This window comes from Myxocyprinus asiaticus, chromosome 7 (genome assembly GCF_019703515.2).
Source record: "Myxocyprinus asiaticus isolate MX2 ecotype Aquarium Trade chromosome 7, UBuf_Myxa_2, whole genome shotgun sequence".
Classification (NCBI taxonomy): domain Eukaryota; kingdom Metazoa; phylum Chordata; class Actinopteri; order Cypriniformes; family Catostomidae; genus Myxocyprinus; species Myxocyprinus asiaticus.
The window spans coordinates 1,640,001-1,660,391 of NC_059350.1; the positions used below are offsets into that span (position 1 = coordinate 1,640,001).

At 41.9% G+C, this 20,391-nt stretch overlaps 1 protein-coding gene across 1 annotated transcript; it reads left to right on the plus strand.

The window, feature by feature from the left end:
* The first annotated feature begins 7,355 nt into the window (after positions 1–7,355).
* Positions 7,356–9,140, plus strand: LOC127443340 (GTP-binding protein Rhes-like). The gene is made up of 2 exons (XM_051701838.1): positions 7,356–8,040; positions 8,355–9,140. Exons 1-2 carry the CDS (start codon positions 7,416–7,418, stop codon positions 8,882–8,884), a joined length of 1,155 nt encoding a protein of 384 aa, XP_051557798.1. The 5' UTR covers positions 7,356–7,415; the 3' UTR covers positions 8,885–9,140.
* The last annotated feature ends 11,251 nt before the right edge of the window (positions 9,141–20,391 follow it).

The following is a 20,391-nucleotide window of genomic DNA, read 5'->3' on the forward strand; positions in this document are numbered from 1 at the left end:
CCAGACTTCAAATTCCTCAATGCCGACCCACTGTTTACAAACACGCCAGCAGAGCCCTTTGTCTGGGCAGCCCAGCCGCGGAAACGCAGAAGGAAAAGGTGAAACAGAGCCGGCGTTCTCATCAGAGTAAGACGTCGTGCAAATCGACCCCCGCTACCCAGTATTCTACTGGAAAATGTTCAGTCTCTGGATAACATGCTCTGCGAGCTGAAAGCGCGGATCTCTTTCCAAAGAGAGACGAGGGACTGCTGCATTATCTGCCTTACGGAAACTTGGATGTCTGTGGAGATTCCAGACTCAGCCATCGAACTCGCGGGGTTCTCCGTGCACCGAGCGGACAGAGCGAAAGACCTCTCAGGTAAAAGCAGAGGTGGTGGTGTATGTTTTATGATCATCAAATCCTGGTGTGATCAGAGGAACGTTCATTCTATCAAGTCTTTCTGCTCTCCTGATCTGGAATTTCTCATGCTTCTGATTCGACCATTCTGGCTACCCAGGGAATTCACAGAGGTCATTATCACAGCTTTGTACATCCCGCCACAAGCCGACACAGACCGGGCACTCAAGGAACTGTATGGGATTATAAGCAAACAGGAAACCGCGCACCCTGAGGCCGCGTTCATTGTGACCGAGGACTTTAACAAAGCCAATCTCAAATCAATCGCACCAAAATACCACCAACACATCAGTTTCAACACACGAGGGGACCGGGTTTTGGACCATTGCTACTCTCCCTTCCGGGATGGCTACAAAGCCCTCCCCCGCCCACCATTTGGCAAATCGGACCACTCTTCCATTCTGCTTCTGCCCGCTTACTGGCAGAAACTGAAACAGGAAGCACCCACCATCAGTACGATCCAGTGTTGGTTGGACCAATCAGATACTACGCTACCGGACTGTTTTGATCACGCAGACTGGGAGATGTTCTGGTCCGCCTCTGATGACGACATCGAGCTTTACGCTGATAGCGTAATGTGTTTCATCAGAAAGTGTGTAGAGGACGTCGTTCTGACCAAAACAATACTGATCTACCCGAACCAGAAACCTTGGATTAACAGCGATGTTCGCACAGCACTTAATGTGCGGACCTCTGCTTTTAATTCCGAAAAATTATCAGAGCAGCAAAACGCCGGAACAGGAACAAGATTGAAGAACAGTTTAACACCACCAACTCTAGAAGCATGTGGCAGGGAATTAACATCATCACAGACTTTAAAGGGAATAAAAACTCTGCTGTGAACACCGCTGCCTCTCTCCCGGATGAGCTAAATACTTTTTTATGCACATTTTGATGGAAATAACACCGCCCTCGCAGAGAGAGCTCTCACGGCCGAAGCTACAGAGGTTAGTTCACTCTCCGTAAAGCCACGGGTCCAGATGGAATTCCGGGCTGCGTCATCAGAGCGTGCACGAACCAACTGGCTGGTGTTTTTACGGACATTTTCAACCTTTCCCTCTCTTTGTCTGTAGTCCCCACATGCTTTAAAACATCCACCATTGTGCCTGTACCAAAGCAATCCAAAATCACTTGCTTAAATGACTGGTGTCCTGTTGCTCTGACCCCCATCATCAGCAAATGCTTTGAGAGACTAATCAGAGATTACATCTGCTCTGTGCTGCCTCTCTCTCTAGACCCATTGCAGTTTGCTTACCGCAACGACCGCTCCACTGATGATGTCATTGCATCTACACTACACACTGCTCTCTCCCACCTAGAAAAAAGGAACACTTATGTGAGAATGCTGTTTGTAGACTACAGCTCAGCATTCAACACCATAGTGCTCTCCAAGCTTGATGAGAAATTCCAGGCTCTGGGCTTAAACAGCTCGCTGTGCAGCTGGATCCTGGACTTTCTGTCAAGCAGACGCCAGGTGGTTAGAATGGGCAGTAATATCTTATCATCACTGACCCTCAACACTGGAGCCCCACAGGGCTGTGTTCTCAGCCCACTCCTGTATTCCTTGTACACACATGACTGTGTGGCAACACACAGCTCCAATGCCATCATTACGTTTGCTGATAATACGACGGTGGTAGGTCTGATCACTGACAATGATGAAACAGCCTACAGAGAGGAGGTGCACACTCTGACATGCTGGTGTCAGGAGCACAACCTCTCCCTCAGCGTCAGTAAGACAAAGGAGCTTGTGGTGGACTTCAGGAGAAGAGATAGAGAACACAGCCCCATCACCATCAATGGAGCACCAGTGGAGAGAGTCAGCAGCTTCAAGTTCCTGGGTGTCCACATCACAGAGGAACTCACATGGTCCATCCACACTGAGGCCGTTGTGAAGTAGGCTAATCAGCGCCTCTTCTTCCTGATATGGCTGATGAAGTTTGGAATGAACTGCCACATCCTCACATGGTTCTACACCTGCACTGTAGAGAGCATCCTGACTGGCTGCATCACTGCCTGGTACAGCAATAGCACCGCCCACAACCTCAAAGCCCTGCAAAGGGTGGTGCAAGCTGCCAGACACATCATCTGAGGTGAGCTTCCCTCCCTCCAGGACATACACTATATTGCCAAAAGTATTCGCTCACCCATCCAAATAATTGAATTCAGGTGTTCCAATCACTTCCATGGCCACAGGTGTATAAAATGAAGCACCTAGGCATGCAGACTGCTTCTACAAACATTTGTGAAAGAATGGGCCGCTCTCAGGAGCTCAGTGAATTCCAGCGTGGTACTGTGATAGGATGCCACCTGTGCAACAAGTCCAGTCTTGAAATTTCCTCGCTACTAAATATTCCACAGTCAACTGTCAGTGGTATTACAACAAAGTGGAAGCGATTGGGAATGACAGCAACTCGTAAAATGACAGCGGATGCTGAGGCGCATAGTGCGCAGAGGTCGCCAACTTTCTGCAGGGTCAATCGCTACAGACCTCCAAAGTTCATGTGGCCTTCAGATTAGCTCTAGAACAGTGCATAGAGAGCTTCATGGAATGGGTTTCCATGGCCGAACAGCTGCATCCAAGCCATACATCACCAAGTGCAATGCAAAGAGTCGGAATCAGTGGTGTAAAGCACGCCGCCACTGGACTCTAGAGCAGTGGAGACGCGTTCTCTGGAGTGACGAATCACGCTTCTCCATCTGGCAATCTGATGGACGAGTCTGGGTTTGGCGGTTGCCAGGAGAACAGTACTTGTCTGACTGCATTGTGCCAACTGTGAAGTTTGGTGGAGGGGGGATTATGGTGTAGGGTTGTTTTTCAGGAGCTGGGCTTGGCCCCTTAGTTCCAGTGAAAGGAACTCTGAATGCTTCAGCATACCAAGAGATTTTGGACAATTCCATGCTCCCAACTTTGTTGGAACAGTTTGGGGATGTCCCCTTCCTGTTCCAACATGACTGTGCACCAGTGCACAAAGCAAGGTCCATAAAGACATGGATGAGCGAGTTTGGTGTGGAAGAACTTGACTGGCCTGCACAGAGTCCTGACCTCAACCCGATAGAGCACCTTTGGGATGAATTAGAGCGAAGACTGCGAGCCAGGCCTTCTCGTCCAACATCAGTGTCTGACCTCACAAATGCGCTTCTGGAAGAGTGGTCAAAAATTCCCATAAACACACTCCTAAACCTTGTGGAAAGCCTTCCCAGAAGAGTTGAAGCTGTTATAGCTGCAAAGGGTGGGCCGACGTCATATTAAACCCTATGGATTAAGAATGGGATGTCACTTAAGTTCATATGCGTCTAAAGGCAGGTGAGCGAATACTTTTGGCAATATAGTGTATATACCAGGCGGTGTGTGAAAAAAGCTTGGAGGATCATTCAGAGACTCCAGCCACCCGAGCCATGGGCTGTTCTCACTGCTACCATCAGGCAGGTGGTATCGCAGCATCAGGACCCGCACCAGCCGACTCCATGATAGCTTCTTCCCCCAAGCAATCAGACTTCTGAACTCTTGATCTCTCACGATCAAAATACATCAGCACTGCACTTTATTAATCTTATTATCTCACACTGGACTGTCATAAATTATATTATTATTATATTATATTCTTTCTTAACAACACACTGGCAACTGACTATCAACCGACAGCCTAAATGTCAATACAGTACAATACAACCTACTGTATATATTATATATACTATATATACTATTTTTTATTGTATAATGTGTATCTATATTGTGTGTATTGTATACTGTACAGTGTATGTTATTATTTGTATATTGTTGTGTGTAATTATGTGTATATTAGATTTTAAATTGTGTTGTGTAAATCTGATGTTTATTGTAAATTGGTATATGTCTCATCACTGTCACGACTACTATGTTGCTCGGAACTGCACCCAAGAATTTCACACACTATTGCACTTGTGTATATGGTTGTGTGACAATAAAAGTGATTTGATTTGATTTTTGAAGTAAATGAAGTTGAATGGACTCATACATTTGAGTATAACTAACAAAGGTTTTGTAGTTACGTAGACAGACATAAAATGACCATAAGCTGAATTTACTTAAAAAGCGTGATGCAAAATTTTACATATATATTTTAAGTAAATACAACACATGATTTTTTTTTTTAGTGTGCAAAAACTAATGCCCTATCTTACAAGTAAATATTATTTGTCATGTATCAATCCTAAAGTTGAAAACCTTGTCACATTTATTCGCTAATTTGAGTAAATATCACTGGTAAATAAAATAAGTAAATTTTACTTTTTGAAGGTGATGTTTTCAGCACTGGGCTTGAATAATTAAGAAACTTGCATGGTTTTACTGTTTGCAAGTTTATTTAAACCGTTTTTATAGTTTATTTTGTTGTTACATTTGGTATCTTCTTGTTTTGTGAACATTTTCTCTAAATTATCCTTTCATGATAAAAAAAAGAAAAAAAAAGAAAAGAAAAAAAGATCTGTTGATTATTAATGTCACAGTGTTTTTGTCTAATAGACTAAATAGCATGCAATAAGCTTTCCTGTGGGAGGCTTCCGTATGTCAAAGTTCAAAATGTTACATTTTCATATAAAAGGTTTATTTAAAGGTAAGTTTAATGAAGTACCATGTACATCAGATTTGTAAGTAGGCCCAGATATACATCATATGAAATCGAAAAACGAACAGGACAGGAGTGGCGTCATTTAGAAAAAATCTGTCCAAAAAGGTGCTTTTGCGTAAAACCTTCTTGCTGTCATTGGTCCACGTCATCGGTAGGTGTGACCTGAAGCTCCACCTACTACTTTGTTTACATTTTTCAGTCAGTATTCAACATTAACACACCGGAGTGCAAGACCATGTCATGCGATTTAAAAAAAACGTCAGTAAGACAAAGGAGTGAAAGCCATTCACACATCTGCACAAAGATATGCCTCTATCATCATTATTTTGTCTGTATTCTGCAAAACAAACAGTCTTTTTTACGTCCATCTTTGCAGTAGTATCAGTGTCAACATAATTTACAGTAACAGAGTGGAATCTGCACATATTATGGTCATAGATATCTATACGCAGATACCTTATTAGCAGCTATTTCTATGGGCCGGGATACGTCGGCGTGTCCACCATATTGGATATGTCAAGAGCCGTCTGTCAAAACATGAATGTAAATTGACAGATACGGTCTACAAAAGTCTACTGTCTTTTCCAGCCAACTTTCAGATGATCTGATTTTCCATAAACATTGGGCAATATTTTAGATCATAGAAAAAATCCTGACTTTATTTCTAAAACTGTTTTTTTCCCCCGTAGCAAACTGCAAATAAAGTCCTCTACAAATGAATATATCATTACAAACATACTGAAAATTAGCACCCAGTCAGTCAATTCATTACATGATGAACTGTTTCCACACAAAAGCAGTTTATGCAGTGGTCTGAAGCTTCTTCTCCATTCACTTACATTCAAACAGCTCTCACTGTTGATCGTTCCAAGATGGCGCTGCGGTTGATGTATCCGAACCAGCCGAATGAGGCATCTATGTATGTAAATCTATGATTATGGCCATGTATAGTGTGTTAGCACATTAGCGTCATGAATTCAGAATGTAAACGAGACAAATTAAATATTTTCTACTACATTTATATTACTTTAAATCACCATCGAGTGGTTAAAACAACTTCTTTTACTGACCTCATGCAAATTCTACTCCTAGAATGAGGCATAACGTCATTGATAACACATTTTAATGTCACATTAGTATAGGTTTTACATGTAGCGTCCTCATATTTAAATGTACTTCCAAACACCTCCCACAGCGGTGTGACGGGTGTCTGAATGTTTGCAAACGGTATACTGCTGCTCAGCTGTTGAGATCTTCTTTTTACCCCTGAATGAATAACGAAGAAGAACTCAGGAAGTATATCGGCACCTGTGTTAACTGAAAGGCTTAAGTTAATTTTGCTCACTCAATCTAATCAAGTACATCATGAAGTTAAAGGTGCTGTAAGCGATTTTTTTATGGAAAGGTATGTATAAAAAATTTGAACTCCCTGAAAGATAAAACTGAAATAAGTGTTGTAAGATATCTCACCAGTCTCTGTGGCAGCACTAGATCTGTCAACAGCAAACAAAAATGTGTCTGTGGACGATGACGCTTTTCACCTGTTAATCTTTTGCGCATTCTCATAGTATTGTAGTTGCAGCAAATTATTGAGGTTTAATGTCATTTTTAAGCCATGTTGTTCATAACAATTGTCAGTTGAGGGCGCTATTTTGCTGCTGTTATTTTTAGCAACGGTTTCTGCACATGTTGGTTTCAATAAAGCTCATTTGTTATGTTCAGTGGGCGGGGTTTTGGAAAGAGGGGCGTGTCTAATTCAACTCAGTCTTGTGCAGAACTGCTAAAATCGCTTACAGCAGCTTTAAGTAGATTTGACCTCATTTTATACCATTCAAATTTACTTAGAAAAACTAAGGATCCCCTTTACGCCATAAAATGATGAAAACATTTAGAAGTATCGGTGAGATTTACAAATAAAGGGGCAAAGTACAGTTTCATAGCATTTTTTATTTGGTCTGTTTCAAATTATGGAAAATAAACCGTGCAAAACAGATGTAGGCTATTACATTTTATTAAATTATTATTATTATTATTTTATTTTTTTTTTAGGTTTGAATTTGCCTACTTACTAAAATATATTTAGATTTAAAAGTATAATATTCCTAAATTAATTAATTAATTAATTGTAGGCTACATTTGTTATTTGTTATCATTTCCTCTAACCTAATCATTGCAGCAGTTATTGTGCTATCTGGCCCATTTCATCGTGAACTGCTCGGGAAACGTTTTGTTCCCTGCGGGTACACGCGCTGCGCGCCTGCCAATCACACCGATGACGTCTGACGCGCGTATAAGTATCGCGCAAGCCGAGAGCACTAAAGAGTACTCATCTATCCACACCTCAGAGAGCATAGTTAGAGGTGGACGGAACACTTTTGTATATAATAAACAGCCTACATCTGTCTTCAATGTGTCCCGTCATGGAGCTGGATAAGAGCGTTAATGCCGCTTTAGTTTTTCAAAACGCTCCTGCCTTGATCCAACACCAGTGTCGCGCTCTCGCTGGTGCCAGCTCGCCCAGCGTCATCCTTGCGTACAAAAACGCGACACAAAGACTCGGCGCCACCGGACTCAATGTCAGCACCCTTTCTAGAGCAGGAATGGGCATCTTGAAATTGGTCACGACGCAGCTCAAGCACCAGGAAAAGAAAGCCAGGGTGGTGCGGGCGTCCAGTCTTGCCAAGCCGCATCCGTCCATCGACATCAGCCAATGTAAAAATTCTCCAACGGACCAGCTGGCAGCGATGCTCTTGCACGGACACACGTGTCTCCAGCAGTTGGGGAAGGAGTTTCCGTGCGGTACCAAGCCGCAGAACAGCTGGCGCATCGTGGTGCTCGGCGCGCCGCGGGTCGGCAAGACCTCCATCCTACGCCGGTTTCTCCGCGATGACTTTGACGAGCAGTACGAGCCCACGTGTGAAGACTTCCACAGGAAACTTTTCCACATCCGCGGAGAAACCTACCAGATAGACATCCTGGACGCGTCCGGGGAGAGGAGCTTCCCTGCAAAGAGGAGACTGTCCATTCTGACCGGTGCGTAAAAGTTTCAAATAATTAGAGACAAAGAAAAATCTGATTGTTATGCAGCATTTACTCGTACTACTGACAATAAGGCTACGAAAAAATAAAGAAAACCCGTGTGGATGCACTTGTTTTCAGAAACATATAGACTATAGCAAAGTTACTTCCTTCTAAATGCATGCGTAAATGCATAAACAGTGCCCAGTTATTAAATAGCTGCAAAATTATTCATTTTATTAATGTTGTACTTCTAATATGTAATATGTTTTAGTATCTCACCATATGTTAGCAAAATTCGAACACACGTTTCTCTTATTTCTTTGCAGGTGATTTATTTCTGCTCGTCTTCAGTGTGGACGACCGCAGTTCGTTTGAGGAGGTGCGCGCTCTGCATGCCGAGATTGTAGCAGCCAAAACTGCACTTCTGAGATCCAAGCAGAAAGTCTGCGTGCCCACGGTGATCTGCGCGAACAAAGTAGACTTGCCCTCCGAACAGCACACTGTGTCACGGACAGAAGTCTTGCGTGCGTTTGGAGACGATAGCGCTCTGTTCGAGACCTCCGCCAAGGACAGTGTGAATCTGGAGCAGGTGTTTGAAGCGCTGGCGAAGAACGGCGGACTCCCTCTGGAGACCGGACCCTCAAAGCACCGAAAAGTGTCCATCCGGTCGTACCAGGCGCTCCGGGCGTCTCGGCAGGCGGAGAAAGGGAGCAAAGCGTCGGCATGCGACACTCCGTGCGGTGCGCTCTATCCCCTTGCCCGCAGACCGAGTTTTGGCACCGACCTGCGGCTGGTACTTGGTCCTAATGGGAATAAAAAGCAAGGCAAAACACTGGACAAGTGTCAGATACAGTGAAAAGCAAGACTGAAAAAGATGTCTGCTTTGATAAACGACCCGTAAATTATCACATTTATGTTGATATTTGAACTTCAGGAGCATGTCGCCTCGTTTTCAAATGAAATAGGCCTATGGCGTCTTTTGTGACTACGTTCTAATGGGAATGACTAAAAATAAAGTCTATCTTATGTTGAACAATTTGTTTGTTGAATGACTGTAAATGTGATGCTGTGCAATATGTATAAAAATAACGATTTTAAATAAAACATTTTATACAAAGGTGATGTCATGAGTTCAATCGAATGATTTGCACTGAAAAATTGTCATGATTCATTCATAAAAATAAATAAATTATTAAAGAGGATGTGGGTGTTTAGATGACAGGTATAAAGCCTGGAGTCCTCTCTGGAGTTGCATAACACCCTTTAGATGCTTCTGGCACACAGGATATGCAGTGTGAAAGAGGAAATATAAAAGAGAAAACCGATATGTGATTGGTACTGCTGTAAACCTCTGCAAATCAACAAAGGCTTGCATTCATGGAATAGTAGATTTCTTCAAAAGCAAATACTTAGAGTAGAAATAAAGAACGGAAGCACTAGCATCTTAAAGCTGTATTGGAGAAAACAGATGTACCACCACAAGGTACAACAGTCAATCATTTCAAAGAACAGATATTTTATCTTCTATTGCTGGAACAATAGAAAAAGATAGTTTATACTGACATTGTGTAGTTATACTGTAGATGCAATAGTTATAGCAACAATAATCAATTATTCCAATGTAGATCAACGGTCAATGAACATTTTCACTAAATAATAAATATATGCTTTCATAACAATCATGAGTCTCATGGAATAATTTATTAGACTTCTGAATTATACTTTTGTGTTCTTTTGAAGCTTGAAGAGGTGGTCACCATACACTGCCATTGTATGACATCACTGAGAACAACATTTTTACACAATTTCTCCCTTTGAGAAAAATAAATAAAGTCATATAGGGTTATAACAACACAGGGGTGAGTAAACAATGACTGAATTTACATTTTTGGGTGAACTATCCCTTTAATCCATTTGAGTTGGGACTACATAAATACATTTTGTGGGGTTAATGTAGCAATGCTGATGATATTCAGGGGTTTCCATTTCCCAGTATGCTTTGCATTGGACTGGATAGGAAGAACATTTTTTTGAAATTGTTATTTTATGCATTTATAAGCAAGATGAGGATAGGAGGAGATTTGTTCATATTTAATGTTCTGTTAAATTGCTATTTAAAATGAGAGTCTGTTATGCCAGGTGAGCTAGTGGAAGGACAGTGAAGCTGTTGCACTGTTTTAGTTTAATTTAAAATAAACTGCTGAGGTAAGTGCACTCAAATCAAACATCACTTGGAAGTGAAAGTCCATCCTCAGTGGTAACCCCCAAAACTCCAACATATGATTAATGAAATAAATTAAGTTGGTACAACATAAGAAAATGCTTTAAATAAACCTTGTGAACCTAATGAAGTTGAGTTAAAACTACTAAAGAACATTAATTTGACCTAATCCAACTAAATTATGTTGTTTTAATAAAACTGATTTACAAACCTCTTCAACTCTGCGGGCCCGCTGGCTGGTCCAAAAGGGGGCGCTATGTCACGAAAAAAGTTTACGCTTAAAATGTTCAAGTCTCGATAAATAAGTCAGGCATATGTGGTATCGTTTAAAATCTTAGAATCTGAACTTTTCATAAATAACCATCACTTCTGTATTTTTGTGACATAAAATAACAAAATAAGCCTGAAAACCTCCGCGTTGCAACTCAGCGCCACCTAGAATCACGTGGGAGAAATAATAACATGAATATAAAAGTCTTTAAAATAGCACGTAATTAGACAAATCATATATCAAATGAAAGCTCTCATTCTCAGGAATGTGACTGTACATTGTACTGATTTTGTTGCCCTAATATTACAGTTCGAAAGATTTTCAAAATAATCACAAAGTTATATATGATTTCTGTAAGACATCAAATACAAATGTATTTTTTATGTGCCGATCACTGCTGCTGTAAGCACCAAATACCTAAAAACTTTATAGCTGCCTTTTTCATAGGCAGTTCTCTAAATAAATGAGCCAATGTTAAAAATCCAATGTTATATCTTAGATGTCCAGAACAAAATTTGCAGTCCAGCAGGAATAACATGTTAAACAAATCATCGGAAATATATGTTATCTACTACTAATGATAAAATTAACATATCTCAGCTTTTTTAATGACACATAGATTGAGCTTCGAGTCCACTCAGAGGCCAAGATATTTGATGAAACAATGAGGGTGGTGCATGAACTAAAATTTAGACTGAATGTCTATGGACGAGCACATCGGTGAGTGCTAAAATGCATTAGAGCGCCACCTACATTTCAGATCGGCATTTTGTGATGGAAGGTGATAGAAGAAACATTATTTGTTCTAGTACTTTCTCCCATCTAGTGGAATAAATACTATTTTTTGGAGGGAGATAGAGTGAAATAAATCAGAATTACTTGCTTACAAAGTGACATTTCTATTTATCATAATACATTTACATTTATGCATTTGGCAGAAGCTTTTATCCAAAGCGATTTACAGTGCACTTACATGTACAGAGTCAATCCCTCTGCAACAACAAGGAGTTAAGTGCCTTGCTTAAGGACACAATGGTGGTTGCTGGGGGGGGATCAAAGCGGCAACCTTTTGCTTAACAGTTCTGTGATTTAGCCCACTATGCCACCTCCATAATATCCTATTGTATTTATGAATAATTGGAGTCTTTTAAAAAAAATATTTGGAGGTTTTTCTGAAAAATGAATCCAATTTCTGGCGATTAGTCCATAGTATGTGTAAATTGTGAGTTTCCTATCTGTCACTCTCTCAACGTTGTGTCGATGTAGTGACACTAGGGGTCGAACTTGGGAGCCCCAATCACCTCTGATATTTGAGAAAAGGCCAATGAGGAATGGGAGCATTTCCACCGGGTGAATCCCCATGGACCTCCCTTTCCCCAGCACACTCGTTTCCACCAGTCGAGTTCATGGATGAGTCAGGCGGCTCACCCCAGGGTGGGCTTAATGTCTCATTCAGTGCTCGAGATGAGGATGAGGTATCGATCACAGCATCGGAGAGTGGGCTTTTGCAGTCTGACACTGAGGACTCGGCCGGGCTCCCACCATCTGGTGTGATCACCCAGTCAGAGGCTGATGCGAAGCTGACGGCCATGCTTGCCCGGGCTGCCGCGAGCATAAGGCTGGAGTGGAACCCTCCACCCTGCCCTGGAGGGTTCCACATCGAGAGGCCTCGCATCTCAAACTCTTACATTTCTATGGGCAGGGGTTCCCCTAGACCAAGTGTCCAGGTGTGTCGTTGTCACAACAGACGTGTCCAAGTCAGGCTGGGGCACCGTTTGCAATGGGTATGCAGCCTCAGGCTCCTGGACAGGACCTTGATTGCGTTGGCATATCAAGTGCCTCGAGTTGCTGGTGGAATTGCTGGCTCTGCGGAGGTTTTGGCCGTTGATCCAGGGCAAGCACGTGTTAGTCTGGATGGAAAAAATGGCAACTGTAGCATATATAAATCGCCAAGGCAGTTTACACTCACGTCGCAACTCCCCCGCCATCTCCTCCTTTGGAGTCAGCAGTGACTGAAGTCGTTGCAGGCCACTCACATCCCAGTTGAACTCATTCGTGCAGCAGACGCACTGTCACAACAGGTGACGCTCAGAGGAGAGTGGAGACTCCACCCCCAGGTGGTTCAACTGATTTGGAGTCGATTTGGCGAAGCGCAGGTAGACCTGTTTGCTTCCCAGGAATCCTCCCACTTGCCACTATGGTACTCTCTGACTGAGGCCCCGCTCGGCATGGATGTGGCCTGCTCAAATATGCGTTTCCCCCAGTGAGCCTGCTTGCACAGACTTTGTGCAAAGTCAGGGAGGACGAAGAAAAAGTCATGTTGGTGGCACCGTATTGGCCCACCCAGATTTGGTTCTGGAAGCTCACCCTCCTCGCAACAGCCCCTCCCTGGTGAATTCCCCTGAGGAAGGACCTCCTTTCTCAGGGACGGGGCACGATTTGGCACCCGCGCCCACGCCCGGGATGCGGAAGACCTAAGTGGGCTACCACCGGTGGTGGTAGACATTATCACTCAGGACAGAGCTCCCTCTATGTGGCAGCTTTATGCCTTGAAGTTGCATCTGTTCGTGAATTGGTGTTCTTCCCGAGGTGAAGACCCACAGAGATATGCAGTCAGGTCAGTGCTTTCCTTCCTGCAGGAGAGGTTGGAGGGGCGGTTGTCCCCCTCCGCCTTAAAAGTGTATGTGGCCGCCATAGCGGCACACCACAATGCAGTATACGGTAAGTCCTTATGGAAGCACGACCTGATCATCAGGTTCCTTAGAGGCACCAGGCAGTTGAATCCTCCTAGGCTACGCCTCATTCCCTCGTGGGACCTCTCAGTAGTCTTGCTGGGCCTACGGAGAGCCCCGTTTGAGCCCCTGGAGTCAGATGAGCTAAAAGCCCTCCTGACTGCGCTCACTTTCATCAAGAAGGTTGGGAACCTGCAGGTATTCTCTGTCAGCAATACGTGCCTAGAGTTCGGTCCGGCATACTCTCATGTGATCCTGAGACCCTGGCCGGGCTATGTGCCCAAGGTTCCCACAACCCCTTTTAGGGATCAAGTGGTGAAATTGCAAGCGCTGTCCTGGGAGGAGGCAGACGCAGCCTTGTCGTTGCTGTGTCCAGTATGCTCACTGCATGTTTACTTGGACCGCACAGAGAGCTTTAGATGCTCTGAGCAGCTCTTTGTCTGTTTTGGGGGACAGCAGAAGTGGAAGGCTGTCTCCAAACAGAGGATTGCCCACTGGATTGTGGATGCCATCAATTTGGCATACCAGGCTCAGGGCACGCTGTGCCCCCTGGGAGTACGAGCACACTCCACTAGGATTGTGGCATCCTCCTAGGCCCTGGAAAAGGGTGCCCCTCTAACAGACATCTGTAGGGCAGCAGGCTGGGCGACAACCAATACATTTGCAAGATTTTACAATCTCCGGTTTTAGCCAGTTTCGTCCCGTATGTTAGTAGGTATGAACAGGTAAATATGCTGGCAGCTGGCTGGGTGTACTGCTTGCACTCAGCACATTTCCCCTCCCTGAGGGGATAACGTGCACTTTTTCATCCATGTGAGTTCCCGGGACCGGAGAACCCTGGATGTCTTTCCTCCCCCAGCACCCTGCAGCGGGCGAATTCGGCAGAGGAATTCGATACCAGGCCCAGTACTCGTGAAGTATGCCCTGTCAGGTCAGCCCCTGTACTTGGGATAGGTGCTCCATATGTAGTGGTTCCTTGTCAGTAATCCCATATGAGGTGTTTTCCACGGTATGGTTTCCCTGACGGTAAACCCGTGTCTTCCCCTGGGCAGAGGTTGCGATGGGGCTGTGTGCACTTGTTACTAGGCACGTGGTAGCCTGCCTGCATCTGCTCCACCAATCCACGTAACACAGTTCAGCTGGTTGTGGCATTTTGTATAGGGACCTCTAGTGTCACTACATCGACACAACATCGAGTTCCCTATCTGAATGACAGATAGGGAACGTCTTGATTACTGTTGTAACCTCCGTTCCCTGATGGAGGGAACGAGACGTTGTGTCCCTCCTGCCACAACACTGAACTACCCGCTGAAATGGCTGGGACACTGTCTCGGCTCCTCAGCACAAATCTGAATGAGTGGATGCAAGCCGTCTCCTTTTATACCCGTATGTCCGGGGGAGTGGCATGCAAATTCCACTCGCCAATTCGCCAAAAAAACTTTCTACAATACAATTAAGTAAGGGTTATTACTTTTCATATTTATTGTAAACAGATTAAAATACAATCCATTATAAACTTCAGTCAACAGTTCACCAGTAGAACTTAGAATTGAACAGCACTGAACATAATTGACATCACTTTCTATTTGTTTTGGACAAATAATTAATAGTTGCATTATTTACTAGTTTGTTTTTATTTCTCACATTAAATCACTTGGATACAGAGTCTTTCATTTCATTCATTTCTCAGAATAAATGTTGGTCACAGACAAGATCCTGACCAAACCCAGTTTTGGTTGGCAGTTTACAGTTGCTCTAAAGCCGTTTTTGTCACATAGCCAAGGATGTGACCAAAAGTTCAAGATTGTGGGGGACGAAGCATAAAAGATTAAGTGTCTGACATTTAAAACACGTATGTATCAAAGAATTATTCTGAATAATGTCTATGTTGCTTATGGCCCTGTGACCTGTGAACACTGTGACCTGTCTTTGGTCTGAGTATGGTTAATATGCCTGTGTTGTGCATTTTTTTAATGAAACACTGACCTAAAATGCTTACTGAGTGTATGATCAATGTGTGTATGTGTGTTTTCATTTTCTAACACATCCTGCTGTTTTTGTGGAGCCTGGGTGTGTGTATGGGTTTGAAATACCATACTACCTGACTATTTGTACTATTCCTTCAGCATGCAGTATGCATACTGTACACTATGTGAATATTCTGTATGCATGGAGTCCAGGTGACCTCCTACATTTGACAATCTGTGCAGTATATAACTGAGAACTGACTATGCTCATCGCTGGAAAAGATTGAGTTGTACTGCAGATGGGAGCTGCATGAAGAAGACATACAGAACACATCTGAACTCACACAGATGCTCAGTAATTACCTGCAGCTTGTTAAACCAGTTAAACATTCAGTCTCCGGTGCATCTGCTCTGGCAGTGTGACAGGAATAATCACGACCCTCAAATTAAAGCACAACATGCTGTTTGGAGCAGCAGTGAGTTTGTATCAGGCTCAAGGTCACATCAGGAACTCAAACAAACGGTCTGAGATTCTGGGTGAGAATAACAATCATTACATGCAATCTTTATACAGTCATTTACAAGCACACCTACACACAGGATATTTCTCACTTTTTATGAGTGATGAGGTTGAGCGTGATTGTGTGTGTGTGCGTGAAGGTTACTGCTGATTGAATAGTTTGCTTAAGTGGCATATAATGCAGGATTTGTTCAAGAGTAAAGCATTTTACTGTGCATTTATTCAAGGCTTTTATCCAAAGCAACTTAAGTATATAGTTTTGCTATAGAACATGAGAGAGTGTTATTGCTCAAAGCTGCTTCTTCATAGTGAAGGAGCTCACAATTGTTTCATTTTAGTATTCTTAGGAGAAGATAAACAACGAGACATTTGTCGACATACTGTAAGAGTGAAGAGCTGTAAAACTGATGTGGACAGCATAGCTCAACTCATGGAAGAATTTGATGAGAAATGTGGATTGCAGATCTTAGCAAATCTGAGCACAGTTTGAGCCATTGTTGACATCTCTTCTGAAACTCTAGAGTAGGGTGACAAGACGTCCCCATTTTCTGGGGACAGTCCTGGTTTTTGACGGTCTGTCCCTGACTGGAGCTGTCCCCGGAAATGTCCCCGTTTTTACTGCGGGTTCAAAACAGTCCGCTAAGTGAAAATACATGGCAAGAAAGCCGCTATTGAAGCCTACTGGCAACAAGGTTTACTGTGTGCTGTTTATTTTGACCAGCAGAGGGGACTGCTTGCTATAGCAGCTTTAAGTCATTCATCTTCCTTTACCGATTACTTGTTCGTGCCAGTTTTGAAATTAAGAACTGGACCAGGGAGCAAACATCATCATCGTTATCAGCTTCGAGGTGAGGTACATACAAGCTATGTTATACAGAAGTTATATTGTTATGCATTATATAAAATGCATTTAAAATAAGAATATGACATTAATAACATGGAAAAAGAAATGAAATGTATAACAAAGTATCTGCAAAGAACAACAATAAATATAAGTCTGCACATTACAGCACAGATTACATTGTGACTTGTTGGGAAACTGAAAAGAAGCATCATAATGCATAAGAGTTAATCAAAATAAAAGGTATAATTAAGAAAAACAGGTCCATATGAGATAACTGATAGAACAGTTAGGAAAATAGTGTAATAATAATAACATTATTATTATACAATACTGAATATCTTTCTGTCATGACTACAAATTGGAAAAATCCCCAACAGTATGAGGCATCTAAGGGGGGCAATCCCCCCTTCAGAACTTAATTCTAGGACCTGATATAGCACATGGTGTAAGTGTTTCATTTGATTTCAGTTGTAATGCTGAGGGAAATGGTATTCAAGTGAGATCATTTCTTTTGAAATTCCTCTGCCAGTTTACCAGTAAGCAAGTTAGCAGCATATCATCTTACTTTTTGGAAAGTGCCAGCTAAAGGTGAAGGAAAAGAAGAGAAGAGTAAGATGAGTGATGTACAGAGTGTGACCAAGGGCAGGTGCCCCTGTCCTGTGGAGTCAGATGCAATAGTTCCTATATTCAACCATTGTTTATAAATTATATGTTTGTTTAGTTCACTTTTATGCCACAATGTCATCTACTGTATACATTGTAGAAAAGAATAAAGTAATATGTAACAGAAGACTATTAAAAATGATAAACTTTACCTCCGTATCAGAATTTCATTGAGACATATTCAACAGAGTTTGATATACTATAGTTCATGACATTACTACATTCACCATGGTCAAAATACATAACATCTGAATTGTCCACCTTTTTTAATTCATAGATAAGTAACGTGAAATTTAATTGTCATTTTTACCACTGAACTAGAAATGTCCCCGTTTTTCATTTCAGAAATCTGGTCATTTTACTCTAGAGAAGACACATAAGAGATTACTGAGTCATGGACCGCAATCTTGATTGTTTTGGGTTAAATAGATCACATGACTGTGTTACATGACAACAAATATGTTAGCGTTTTCGCTCTTTTTTCCTTGTTAAAATGAGGGATGTACCGATATTACATTTTTTGACCGATACCCTGTTAACGCTGTTAACGATACCAATATTTTTCCATTTAGCTTTTTTACCATCAGATCACTGTTTTACATAGGAATGTTTACAAAATTTATAAAGAGGTACAAAAGCTTTTGTTTTTTGTTTTCTGTTCTAACAATAAATAATTTCCAATATATCTCATTCCCGATATCTCAGAAGTCAAAGTCTGCTGGTTTCAAAGCATTATGGATGGTTTCCCTCATCATGTAGCCTATAGGTAACTGTAACAACTATCACATCCGTTTATGGCATTTTTTCCCACATTAACATGAGAACGAGAAAGAATAACAATTTAATGTTACATGTTCTTAGGAGTGTTAACCATTCTACATAATGTTATTATTATTATTTCTTGATTGTGCATATGATTGTGAGTTTTTACAAAGTGTATTACTAATTCATTCTAAACCATCGCTTTTTTATATCAGCATTTTCATGTTTATTACTGCTATGCCGATGGTTTAAATTTGGTCAATAACTGGCCGATAAATATCAGCAGCCAATACATCGCTGCATCCCTATTAACAATCAGATAACTTGTTGCCAAAAGTGGAAGGGGCTCTGTGACACATTTAATAAGGCAAAGAAGCGATGCAGCTCTAAAAGTGGCGATCCACAGAGAGCAAGACCTGCACTATTGGCATTACTTCATTGGACGGAACAGGACGTAAAACACCATGTTGTCACCCTCAAAAAACTACTTTTAAAACAATGCAGTACATAGTATAAACACCAGCTTTGTTCGTCTAAGGTGCTTTTGTTTGTCCAGGAGGAAAAAGTTTGGCTTCTTCCATAGTAAAAATTGGGCTTAATATGCTTCCCTCATTTCGTTCCAAACCCAGGTGTTTTCGTTCTTCTGTGCTACACAAAAGTTAATTTGCTATTAAAATCATAGTTATGTTTTGGGCTTGGGTAAGGGGCTAAACTTAGGAAAAATCGTTGTAACATAATTTGCTGGTTTGCTTATTTTTCTCTATGGGAGTAAAATACGTTTTTGTTCGAGCCAACTCGTACGCTTTCACTGTCTCTTACAATTATTTAGACTTTTATGAGACCGTAAGTCTAAGCAAAAGCCTTCATTTGCTGTTAATTTAATCTCATTGTGGTCCAGGAGAAACAATTGAGACAGCAAAGAGAACTCATTTGGGATTTTTCTTTCCTACAGAATGAGATGAAAATTTTTGCACGTCTGTCACATGAAATACAACATTAAAAATGTCAGAATATTTCATAATAAAAGTTGAAAAACTTTAACTAGATTTCTACATTTTCGGTGGTGCATGCCCATGGAAAAATCACTGTAGCTAGAGGATTTTAAGTGGTTTCCAGGGCATTACTACATAGTTGCTGTGTTGCCAAGTCAAAAAAGCCCACCCCAAGTTTCTATACCTTTGCAAACACAGCTAACAATCAATGCTTTTTACATTTATCTTTAAAAGATCACTCTGAGAAAGACACTTATTGATATCAGCCATCAGTAACATACTGTATGTACACAAGCACCAAAGCTTTTTAAAAGTAATCATTAAAAAGAAGAAAAGGATGCGCTGTGTAGCGTGTGAAGGTCGCTGGTTTAGGACACTCGTACCATATGAGCACATCACAGAAGATCTGTTGCCATGCCAACACAGCATCGCCACAGAAATGCATGGTAACAAGAGACACTTCTGTCTTTAGCATCTTAGATCAAAAAGTGTATAGTACACACTAAAACATACGTGCAATCCCTAAGTAGAATGAGGATCTCCAAAGGCAACAACAAACCCTTAACATTAATTAGTAAATTTCAGTGTGTAGTTTGTAACAAAACCATTTGTGCTATGGACATAATCTGCATGATTCCTCAAATCATCATTCCGCAAAGCAATTCGATATAGGATTCTTTCCTGCCGGACGATAAAAAGGTGGAAAAAAATCCCATAGACTTACACTGAAGTATGGAACAAGAGACCAAAATATCACAGAGACCAGGTGGTGGGCTCTTTTGACTTGGGCCAGTGAGAAACCACCAAACAACCAACCTTTTGTGTGTTTGTGTACTCTGCCATCATGATAGCATTTACAAAGGTCAGCAACATCCACACCTGTCTGACAGATGACTCCTTCATCCATGTATGTGTTTGCTGTGTGTTCATTCTAATTAAACAAACGCTGATACTGAGTTTATAGGGGTTGTCCAACATCCCTTACAAAAATGTACCACTGTTTCAACCAAAATACCATAGTTACTATTCTGAAAGCTCCTTAAACTGTTTGAAGGACATCCAATATTAATCTATTTTGGTTTTACAGTAACAATAACTGTAGTTAATACTGGAAGTCAACTGATATATCAGTGTCGATAGTTGCTTTTTGGAACTATTGGTTATCGGCAAAATGTAATGCAGATAGTTTTTTTTTATTATTATTCCTCTATGTTCCTCCCTCTCTATATACACTGATGAGCCAAAACATTATGACCACCTGCCTAATATGCTGTTGGTCCTCCGCGTGCCGCCAAAACAGCACCAACCCACCGAGGGATGGACTTGTTGGTCCAGCACATCCCACAGATGCTCAGTCGGATTGAGATCTGGGGATTTATGAGGCCAGGGCA

Bases quoted from the DNA above. Each gene is read 5' to 3' on its own strand.
- LOC127443340 (XM_051701838.1), top strand. From the start codon at position 7,416: ATGTGTCCCGTCATGGAGCTGGATAAGAGCGTTAATGCCGCTTTAGTT. The intron at 8,041-8,354 runs GTGCGTAAAAGT...ATTTCTTTGCAG, and splicing joins GAGACTGTCCATTCTGACCG to GTGATTTATTTCTGCTCGTC.